We start from the raw sequence: 12,157 nt of genomic DNA, 5'->3' as shown, positions 1-12,157 counted from the left end.
TCGCATAGCGCCAGGAGCCTAAAGACATACAGATAAACTGCTACAAGATTCTTTAGAATTTCTGTATGATTTAATGTCGGGAATCAGTGAAGCAATGAGAACACGTGTATCTACTTAAAAAATAGGAACACAACATGAGACAAACAACTTACTAAGGTAGAATTAACTCTCTGACAACTAGCTGAGTCAAAATTCATGTAGGAAGTAATTGTTGGTACTAGTCAGTGTTCTGCAACTGAGAGGCTCTATTTTCTCTTGAGATAATATAAGGATTCCTGTATTCCGACTAATTAGGTAAAAACAGTATAATTTTTTCCTCATAAAACTGACATACACTCACCATTCTAAATTGTCATCCAATAAAAAGAGCAGTTTCAACACTACGACAATGACAGCGACGGCCTGTATGTCGTATTTAACAGTTTTTGCCATTTTAGCTATAGGATCAAATGTCAGAAAATCCACTTCTCCTATCCCAGTCATTTTTACCACTTGGCAGGTTAAATCATTCATTTCATCTGTTGAAGAACAAAAGAGTAAAATGTGAATTAATTCTTTGCCTAACTAGACCATACCAACGTGTACCTCTGTAAGATAAGCTTTATTATCCTAAAACACGGCATAATGCTAGAACTGAGGGAACACATTTTGTGAATAAAATAAACCAAAAAATGGTATCTGTATAGGAAAACAAATGGTAGAATCCTGGCAAGGCCTTTTCCTCTCTGGACTTCCTAAAGCATCTATTACATCTGGGACACATTCTGGTACCTAACACACAGCCACACGCTCGTTTTCTACCGTTTCCTACAACTCCCTTGTCTGTGTTCTACAGCGATTTGCACTTGCCTGAAACAAAATCCCCTGTAAGACCAAGAGCTTCTCCAGGAATGCACACTAACCTGCTGGCTGGCACCCTAGGAGCCTCCGTGCACATTAAACTTGAGGCACTGCTTTCCCAAGGAAATCATATGGTCGGTTTAGCCTCTATTATTCAAAGCTCAATAATGTGGCACTTGGCACCAGAAAGCCTAGCCAGGGCCTATATATTTAGGTTTTCCAATCATTAGCTTTGTGACTCTGCATTAGTCACTTAACCTCAGTTTCTTCATTTGTAAAATGAGCTGTGGGAGGATAAACTGAGATTAAATAAGATAAGTGAGTATACTTTGAAAACTCTCAATTACTAAGTAAATTTCTTTACTCACTAATCTAAGTACCCAAGATGTACAATATTGTATTTTTAAGTGAACAGCTAGTATTTATAAGAGCACAATCAACTGTACTGAATTAAGTAGCATTTCCTACATGCTTTCACTCACCATGTCCTGTGGACTCTACTCCCCCTCTCCGTCCAATGGCAAGCACAGGAACCAGACACTTGCCATGAGCCAGCCTGTCAGTTACATTCTGGTAATCCCTTGTGGTCCTTCTATTACCTACTATTACATTTGTGTGTGTATGTAATATATACATACACTACCACATATTTATACTTATTTTTATCATTGGAGGTATACCATACCTACAAACACAGTTTTGTATATTGCTTTCTTCATTAACATATGCATTTTCCTTCCCTATTAAAAATATATCCGACTGTATGTTTTATACTGTTTAAGCAAGAGGCTAACCACACCATATCTGTATTTTCTCTTTAGAATGTAAGTCCTGAATTTCTCACATTTCTAGTTTTGTAAGAAATTCAGGACCGGGTTCCATTGGCAGATTCCACCGGGTGACCTGTGTCTTGGTATATTGTGAACAAGGTCTAGTGAGGCTCTCCCCACATTTCGTGCTTCATCACCTTAAAGAGTTCACTACGACCCTGCAAATGACCAAGCACGGCCTTCTTTTCAGAAGGGGGGCATCCAGCTCGTTAAGAACACATACTGGAACATTTGTTACTTTCACTGCACTCAGCAAACTTACTGTAAAAACCAAGCGTATCCCTCACATCAAAACAGAATTCTTTATTTCTGAACAAGGTCCTTTTAACCTTTCCAGATAGCCTGAAATATTTTAAGAAAGGATTCTGAAGTTAAGCTTCATGTTAAAATGGACCCTGTCAGGAGGCTCTAACTATCCGTGATCTGAGAGGAATTCTCTGTTTTGTTCATTGTCATTTTACAAGTCTGTAAAGGCTTCCTCACCACATACACTACACTTACCAGGGAGATTGACTTCCATCAAGTATTTCATACACAAGATATCTGGGTGAAAATAGCAGTCTTCAGTTATGTCTGGAAAACGTGGCAAATCTAAGAATTTGGCAATTTCAATCATTTTTTTATAGATATCCTCATAGGCAGGCCAAGACTGAAATAAAAAATAATCAAGGTAGCAACTTTTGCAACATAAATTATTTTTTAAAAATATTTTCTAATTTTAAAAGTAATATGTATTTGCTGAATGAAATTTGGAATGTGGAGAAAAGCATTACGGGGAAACCACCCATAAATCCCTAATATCCTAACTTAGCAGTTTAAAACAGTGGTAACGCTAAATTAAAAAGCCACTAAAATTCCATTTGGCTCATAAAACTCTTACTGGCCTTCCCCACGAGAGAGGGAAATCATTACTTCTTGCCAGTCACAGAAGAACCAGGGGAAGGGATAAAGCTATGACCTAAACTGAAGTTCCAGAGCCCTCACGAGTGCTCTGTGGCACGACTGCCCTCTCACACCCCCTCACCACACCCGTCTCATTCACCTTCAAGTTCATGTCTAACAAACTTAGCTCTCTGTTTCACAATATTCACAAGCTTCTATGTGGGAGCTAACACCAGGATTTAAGTCTAATAGTTGAAAATATACAATTCAACTTCATATTCTCCCATATAACCATATAAAATTTTATAGAATCCAGGAAAATCTATTAGCTACTATGAATATATTTATTCTGTTCACTTAAAGATCACCCCTGTAGTTTATCTGGTATGCTATTTTAAGTTTTGCAATTCATAAACATACTTGAAATTAATACTACAGGGTGCCTGGGTGGTTCAGTGGGTTAAAGCCTCTGTCTTCGGCTCAGGTCACCATCCCAGGGTCCTGGGATCGAGTCCCGCATTGGGCTCTCTGCTCAGCAGGGAGCCTGCTTCCCTCTCTCTCTCTGCCTGCCTCTCTGCCTACTTGTGATCTGTCTCTTTGTCAAATAAATAAAATCTTAAAAAAAAAAGAAATTAATACTACATACAAATTTTTCTCATTTCCTCATCCATTCACATAAAAATATTAAATTTAGAGTCACTCAATGCAAATGACTTTGGGAAATGTAACGATGAATAAAACAATGCCTTCATGTGTAAACCTGGCAATTCACAGACCTGTACCCCTGGAGATAAAAATACATTATATGTTTATAAAAAAATAAAAAATAATAAAAAAAATAAAAAAACATATTCTAAAAAAAACAAACAATGCCTTCAAGGAGTTTATAACCTAGAAAGGGAGATAAGGTATTAAAAAATACAATATAGGGGCGCCTGGGTGGCTCAGTGGGTTAAGCCGCTGCCTTCGGCTCAGGTCATGATCTCGGAGTCCTGGGATCGAGCCCCGCATCGGGCTCTCTGCTCAGCAGGGAGCCTGCTTCCTCCTCTCTCTCTGCCTGCCTCTCTGCCTGCTTGTGATCTATCAAATAAATAAATAAAATCTTTAAAAAAAAATACAGTATAAAAGAGAGTTATCAGGTACCTCAAGTAAGACTTTTTTTTCCTATATGGCTTATGAAGTCTTGGAAAAACTAACACTTCTCATATGGTAGGACCCTATTAAAATTGGGCCTGAAGACACACATTCTGGCTACCTGTTGGCCGTATTAAAGTTGATCATGTGTACATTCTGTGGCAAGGCAATTCTACCCTTAGCTACATATCTCCAACAGAAATGTGCATGATGTCCGCGGAAAGACACGTCGGTTCTTAACAACACTATTTGTAAAAGCCCCAAGCTGGAAACTACCCAAATGCCATCAATGATAGGTAAATTTTGACAAATCTCATAATGGAACACTTCTGGGCCCGGAAATGAACGCTCTGCCTGCAACGACATGAATGAATCTTCAAAACATCACGTTAGAAGAGAGAAGCCAGACGCAAAAGAGGATGATTCCCGGTATATAACGCACAAAACTCAGCGACCGAGCACCAAGCTTCCACAGAGTGAGAAACGAGCACTGAGGAGGGGGGAAGTAGTGCCGGGAGGGGCGCCGGGTGGAGCTCAGGGGAGCGGTCATGGTCATGGTGTTTCTCCCTCTCCAGACTGGTTCGGGCTGTGAAAATTCATCAAGCTGTGTACATGTGCAACACATTCGCTTTTCTGTAGGTCTAGTTTACTTCAAAAAGTGGCAAGAAAGGTAATACCAGTTTAGAAAACCACTTCGTGTGACAGAAATACTTCACACATCGCCTCATAGGAGGAATCACTGAGCCGGCATACTCAGAGTTGGAAACACCCTTAGAAGTCTATGGTCCAACTTTACAAAATCCAGAGCAGGCAGATGTCTGGTCCTTTTTACAAATGTCCAGGGACAGAAACTCAATACCTTCCCCGAAGTTAGGCTATTCCATTTTTAACGGGTTTAGTCATTAGAAAGTACTTCTGTATTCCGAGTAAAAAGTTCCCCAATTTGAGCTAATAGTCAGTTAAAATAGGCCCAGCTGCTTGTGAAAGTGCTGCTGTTAAATCACGCCTTGTCCATCTTCTAAATGTTCGAGTGTGTCTGGGAGCTGACTAAAGGAATAAATATTTCTCCGTTAAATTTTACTTTGGTAAATTCAGCTCATATGCAATTGTAAAGCACAAGGAAATGCTTTGCATTATAAAAGATAATCATACTGGTAATTTCTAGAAATTATAACTATGCTTGATTCTACTTTGCCTGAAGCTACAATCTCGTTTGTATTATATTTGAGTTTAATAGAAAAAAAGGCCTTTGGTTTATGCTGTATTATTTAACATGTGATTAACTGTAGCTGAAGGCTACGAAGTAAATTTCTGTCAATCCGAAGTAGCAGTGTTGCCTTTTAACCTTTTTTTAAGTGTTGAAATAGAGTGATTGTCCTTGTACACTAAGTACTATAAACTGTATTAATACTAATACATAATAATAATGTAATATAATAATAATAATGTTATATATTATAATATATAATAATATTATTATTATATAATACATAATAATGTAACTAATCTGTGAATTTAAAAATGAAAAAAGGAAAACATAAATTCTCAGTGAACTTTCGGAAGAAGTAGTCTTTTTTCTTTACAAAATGAATTCATTTAGAACTGGGACGGAGTGGTGAACAAACGGGCTTCATTTTGCACAAGATTTGAAGCATCTTTTCAAGTTAAAATAATTTTAACATTGCTGACAAGATTTATGGCAACTGTAATCCTTTCAAATAATGCAGGTAGGAGATGTAATTAAGCACTTTTATCTGCAAACAAAATAAACACTAGAGCAGTGAATGATCCCCTTAGAAAAATAATCACCTCAAAAAAATCAATTTAATGTATGATAAATTCATGACTAGTAATTGTAAGGCCCTTGATGAAAAGGAATCTGGTAAACTTACAAAGATTTAATATATTTCAAATGTCCACACTAAAAGCTGGTATGTCAAACTAAAAATCTAGTGACAAACAGGCTATGATTCTTTCATGTATGAACTGAGGATAAAATATTAATTATTAATAATGCAAGTCTATCGATTTATATTATAGTTTACAATAGATTCTAGATTCTCCTCATCTCAAGTTAGTACAGCAGACTTTACTTTTAAAATTTTCATTTATTTTGGGGGCACCTGGGTGGCTCAGTGGGTTAAAGCCTCTGCCTTCAGCTCAGGGACGCATCGGGCTCTCTGCTTAGCGGGGAGCCTGCTTCCTCCTCTCTCTCTGCCTGCCTCTCTGCCTACTCGTGATCTCTGTCAAATAAATAAAAAAAAAAATCTAAAAAAATAAAATAAAATTTTCATTTATTTTTAAAGACTTTTCCTTTTTGAATAACACTGAAAACCTTTTCTTTTAAAAGGTGGATACAGGGTTTTCAGGGCGCCTGCGTGGCTCAGTGGGTTAGGCCTCTGCCTTCAGCTCAGGTCATGATCTCAGGGTCCTGGGATCAAGCCCTGCACAGGGCTCTCTGCTCAGCGGGGAGCCTGCTTTCCCCTCTCCCTCTGCCTGCCTCTCTGCCTACTTGTGATCTCTCTCTCTTTCAAACAAATAAATAAAATCTTTAAAAAAATAATAAAAAAAAAAGGTGGCTACAGTTTTCAAGATCATCCTACTTATTTTTTACCAATCTGCTATAATTGTTATGCATATAAGTTGTATGCAATTTTTATACTGCTATAATTCCATGATGAATGTAATCTGATTATAAAACTACGTGATTACAGAAAATTTATGAAATGTAAAATACTATAATAAAGACAATAAAAATTGCTCATAACTTAGAGAAGGCCACTGTTAGCATGTCGGAGGACTTTTCTCTCAGCCCTTTGGGGCATATCCACATTTATAACACTAGGATTTCAATCCGACAGCCTCTTCAACACTGCCACTGGAACACCTTCCCACTGTGCCAAACGTACGTGTTCCAGACTGAGTTTTTCATCTCCCATACCCCTGAATTTTATCCCTCCATCAAGGGTCCTTACCCTGTCACTAAAACCAAACACTTAGGAATCATCCTTGGCAGCTCTGTTTCCTCATGCACCACAAGCACCCGGACTGCTTGCCTCAAAGCTGGGTCTGGAATGCTGCTGTTTCTCAGCACATCTACAACTACCCTCCTACTCTAAGCCTCCACCATCCCAGACTGGACTCCCAGCCAAAAGTATCCCCAAAATGCTCCCCGCTTTAAAGCACTAGCCTCTGCCACTTTAAAACTACCACCAAGAGTGATATTTCAAAATGCAAGTCTGGTATGTCACTCCTCTACTAAAATCTAACAGTCTCCCTTGCTCTTAGGCTAAGCTCCCATCTGTCTGAGAACCACTGTACAAACTGAATTAGATGTACATGGTTTTGTCTCCTATCTTTTCACCTAACATTGTATTTTGTGAGTATTTTCTAATATCAGGAGATAGCCTTTGAAAGGATAATTTTGAGTAACTGGAAAATATTCCCCTCTATGAACCCATCACTTCCTTATTATTGGCCATCTATGTTAGATACACATCACATGCACACACACTAAGCAGCTACTAGAAGCATTTCCATAGGCTGCTCTATGACTTAGGACAACTTTCATAGTTTCTATGACTTAGGACAACTTTCATGAAAAGAGCTTTTTCATGGGCTGCTCTACGACTTAGGACAACATTTCATAGTACAATTCTGAGTTTAAAAAAAGCAAGAAAGAAATGTGTATATAGCGTTCAAGTCTAATTTGGCAAATATGTTTACATACATTAAATGAGACAATCAAAAATACCAATGTTAAATGTTAATGGCATCCATGAGTAATTGGATTGTGGGTGATTTTTACTTCCTTTTTTATACATTTTTTTCTATATTTCTTTTAATCACTCTAAAATAAGTATTTAAAAACGTATTACAGTGGTCTCAAAATTACACATAGAATTACCACATGACAGAGCAACTGCACTTCTGTGTGGATGCCCAGAACTGAAAGAAGGGCCTCCAACAGGTATTTGCACACTAATGTCCACAGCAGCATTCTTCACTACAGCCAAAGGTGGAAACAACTCAAATGTCCACGGATGAAGAGATCAACAAAATGTAGTATATACAAACAATGGGATAGTATTGAGCCTGAAAAAGAAATTTTCATTTCTGAGACACGCTACAACATGGAGAAAGCTTAAAGACATTATCCTGTGTGAAATAAGTCTGACATAAAAAGACAAATATGGTGTTATTTCACTAACATGGAGTCAGGGTCACAGAGACAGAAAGGAGAATGGCGGACCTCGGGCCGGGGGGCAGGGTGCAGTGGGGAGCAGGGGTTTCACAGGGACAGTTTCAGTTTGTTAAGATGAAAAGGGTCTGGAGATGGACGGTGGTGGTGGTTACACAACCATGTGAATGGACTTAATTTCGCCAAACCGCTCACTTAAAAATGGTTTAAGTGGTTAAGTTTTATGTTATGCATATTTTGCCACCATTCTTTAAATGACTTTTTTTTTTTAAAGATTTTATTTATTTATTTGAGAAAGAGACAATGAGAGAGAGCATGAGCGAGGAGAAGGTCAGACGGAGAAGCAGACTCCTCGTGGAGCTGGGAGCCTGATGCGGAACTCGATCCGGGAACTCCGGGATCATGACCTGAGCCAAAGGCAGCCGTCCAACCAACTGAGCCACCCAGGCGTCCCATGACTTTTTTTTTTTTAAGATTTTATTTATTTATTCGACAGAAAGAGCACAAGCAGGCAGAGAGACAGGCAGAGGGAGAGGGAGCAGCTGGCTCTCCGCTGAGCAGGGATCCCCATGCAGGGCTTGATCCCAGGACCCTGAGATCACGAGCTGAGCCGGAGGCAGACACTTAACCGACTGAGCCACCCAGGTGCCCCTGCTTGTCCCTGCCACAATTCTTAAAAAGTATAAAAGAGGAACCTAAATAACATCTGTATAGAGGTGAAAAACCCACAACATGTTAGAGAGGTCATAATTAGAAATAATAAAAAAAGATGAACATTATAAAAAAATCAACATATATAAAATCTACTACAAATATTCAAAATTTGTAACTACTTGCTAATATCTGCCTTTGTCAACTATAAAATACTGTAACAAAAGAACCCTATGTCAGGGAGATGGATTCTATGGAATTGTAATTATTAGACATGTAACACTCAAGTATGGGTTTGCCTTTCTCAGAAGACAAAATATACTGAGCAAAAAAGAAAACACAGTGTCTGCAGAATCGCTTGCTCCAGGTCTTTATACATAAATGAGTACTTAATGGTTCTAGTACAACACCGAAAGGGACTGTCTTCTCGACGCCTCAAATGAGGGATGAGTCAGAATGGAACGTGACCACTGTATTCCATTTCTGTCCCAAAGGACATCATCAAAAGGCCCAGAATGCTACCCTCTGTCCCCAACCCCAACTGAAATGGTGGCCCAATTGTCCCTACAGGGCTTGGCTATGGACTAACCTCCCCATATAGCTATCTGCTTCCACTCCAACTAAGACAGGCTAGTCTGTAGGGCAGCAGAGCCCCAGCCTCAGGCAGGAGACTGGGAGCACAGTTACACAGCACTCTTTTACAGGGTAAGACCACAGTGAAACATTTTTTGTTCCTGTTCTGTTGTCCTCAGCCCAGAGGGGAATCAGGCTCTAATTCCGGCAGGATTCTAAAGCATGGGTAACCATCATATAATAATTATGGTAAACATTTAATGGCTATGTTAGTATAGCCTTATTTTGACCTAGAAACCGCATTCGTGTATAGAGCACACCCGAGGAACGGTCTCACCGAAGCCGCTGGTATTGTACAGCATTTCCATTTGGGGAGCCGAATGTCTGGTGTACTCGAGTGGAATAAGAGGACTACCAGAATCCTGTTTGAAACTCTGCAGGTATAATGACATTTTGTTCGATACTGGCCCTCTGGTTATCTAACTAGTCTCATTCTACCTGGAATCTTTTGTGCAACAAGATGGAAGAACAACAAAAGAAAGCAAGCGGCAGAGAGGGAAGACTGGTCTGTACTGCCCAAAGCACCACCTTTATCAAAATCATTGCAAGACAGTTGTTAAAAATTCACATCCCGAGATCCCACTCCAGACTTAATGAATCAATCTCTGACATCCAGCTGAAGAACCTGTGCTTCCAACAAGCTCTCCAGGATATTCTGATGCAGGCACCCCACAAATAATACAATAAAACGCAGTGGCTTCCCATCCTCATTTTCCCTGCAGCCCAGCAGAGAGCCTCAGATGGCTTCAGTCCACAAGCTTGAAAAGAGAAGCGCGCCCACAACTCCCAGCGATGGTCAGGATACTGTGGGAGGAGAGGAACAAAAGAAAACATCGGTCGGTTTCTGTTCATGCTGTCTGGCAGCGGTGACTCTGGAAGGAGGAGTGGGAGTGAGGGAAACTGAGAACACCTGCTCTCACTACACTCACCTCAGTTTCCCTCGGGGAGATTTACACCCGCCACATCACTACTCTAACGAAGCCTGAGCTGCAGAAGGCCTACAGACTGAGACAGCGAACAAAGCTGAGTGTGGTTGGAAGACTCAAAGACCTTCACTTGGAGGTGCTTGAGGAGGAACTGACAGCTCTGGGGCAGTCTTTTTCCTCCTTCAAGGACAGGGACCTAGTTTCACAAAGGGTGTAAGACCGCTCCGAGGCAGGGTGAATCATCTTGGCAAAGTGCCACCCAGTGGGCTGGGCCACACCAGCATTACATCTTTTCTTTTTACTCCTCCGGAGAGAAGATCAGAATGCTGCTGACCGACATTCAACAGACTGGAGATGCAGTTCCAAACGAATTTCCAGTCTCCTCCTTATCCCTTCTTGCTGAATCTAGTGAGGGATGACGAAATGCCTTCCTCTAGAGAGGATTTAGAAACACTGTCACCGAGCACAGCAGAATAGCACGTATGTGACATATTCTCCATGTAGAAACTGCTCTGTGGGTTTAACACATCCAAACAGAAAGAAAATCAATACTGAAAAGATACATGTAAGTCCCCAGCAGACTGAGCAGTATCTATGACAGGGACACAAGCATGTCCAGGCCCAGCTTTGGTTTGAGCTGCGATCTGCGACCATAAAGATGGTCCCTGAAAGAAACAACATTTTTAGCTTATTCCACCAGACGGATGGCAAGATTTTTTTGCTAGAAGTAAATGATGCTTTGAATCAGCACCATACTCCAGAAACAAAAGTCATAAATAAAGCAGCAGAAGAGGCAGAGGGAGAAAAAAGGAGGAGGAGTTATCTTTAAATTAAGTCAGTAAGTAAGACGAAGAGCCTGTCCACCAGGAGATGGAATCATTAACTCGGAAAAGGGAGATGGTGAGAAACACTAAAACTTAACTCGCACTCAAGCTCAACCTCCTCTTCTGAGCTCTGTTCTGCAGGGAGGGTAAAGGCACGAAGACTTGAGTGTTCATGGTTCGCTTGGAAAAAGAAAACAAATCACACCAATACCCTGTATTCCGTGTTCCATTCGGGTTTAAGTGCGTTCTGTCAGATTTGTTGTCATTGGAACAGAGGGACCCACTTAAACACTAACAGAACAATTTACGGAGAAAAAAGGAGGTCACCCAGGATAAAGGTTTAAGGGTCTTTAAAGCTCTTTTTGGAAGTGGTGGCTTGTTTTTAAGGTGTGCTCAACTTTCTAGAATAACAAAAGCAAAACAAAACCAAACACAGCAGAAAGACCGTCCCCAGCAGCCCACACACAAAACACTCCACCAGCATTATCTGCACCGCCATCTCCTAGAACAATTGCACCTTTTGTCGTTTCTGCTGGAGGTACAGCTGCTGAAGAAGCCAAGACTTACTGGAGAAAGCAAAGACATGGAAGGAGGGAAGAAAATGCTTCCTTTGTTAACAAAAAGGCATTTCCATTGAAAAGTTTCAACATACTGTGGAACAGTGAATGCACTTTTGTGAGCAAAGGCAAAGCGTACAATGAAGAAAAGCTGCCTGTCAATTAAATAAACAGTCATTTGAAGACATCCCAGACCTTCCCCCCTTTTCTTGAAAAAAGGAGGGGACAGGAGAGATGGAATGTGAACTATCACTAGACATAGCCAAAGATGTGTAAAAGGTAGAGCAAATATGATACATGGGGCTTCTGGAGTGAGACAGATTCATTTAATTACAATCGTAAGAAATCACAAAGTTAGTATGTTTTTTAAAAGACCACAAAGCTATAATAAATTCTTGTAGCATGCATTAAAAACGAAGGGCTTGGGAAAGCATTTCATTGAATTTCACAAATATTCCGGCGAGTTTATTTTCCTTCATGAAGCAATGCCTTGAGACAGGTAAGGACAAGCTAGAGTTTCTGTTACACAACAGCAGGCTCTGGTGATAAACCTGATTACAATACCCTGTCAGAGGTGAACTTCCTGCTTAGCTATTAAAAAAAAAAAAAAAGTACAGTGCCTCACCCTTACTTATTCTTATGATTGTTTTGAAGCAAAGATTCAGCTGAGAAAAAGCTA

The 12,157-nt window shown here is 40.0% G+C and overlaps 1 protein-coding gene across 2 annotated transcripts in view; it reads right to left on the bottom strand.

Annotated features, from left to right (window-relative positions):
- The window catches only part of TAF1B (TATA-box binding protein associated factor, RNA polymerase I subunit B), a 73,546-nt gene that overhangs the window by 18,899 nt on the left and 42,490 nt on the right, over positions 1 to 12,157 (bottom strand). For both annotated transcript variants that reach the window (XM_032866827.1, XM_032866826.1), the window contains exons 9-10: positions 2,172 to 2,319; positions 341 to 518 (exon numbers count right to left, since the gene is read on the bottom strand). In XM_032866827.1, coding sequence (XP_032722718.1) covers positions 341 to 518; positions 2,172 to 2,319 — 326 coding nt within the window. The remainder of the gene's footprint in view (positions 1 to 340; positions 519 to 2,171; positions 2,320 to 12,157) is intronic.

This window comes from Lontra canadensis, unplaced genomic scaffold, assembly GCF_010015895.1.
Source record: "Lontra canadensis isolate GAN:19392208 unplaced genomic scaffold, GSC_riverotter_1.0 scaffold32, whole genome shotgun sequence".
Lineage (NCBI taxonomy): Eukaryota > Metazoa > Chordata > Mammalia > Carnivora > Mustelidae > Lontra > Lontra canadensis.
The sequence above is the reverse complement of the archived record's forward strand: the minus strand, read 5'-3'. Positions and strand labels throughout refer to the sequence as shown.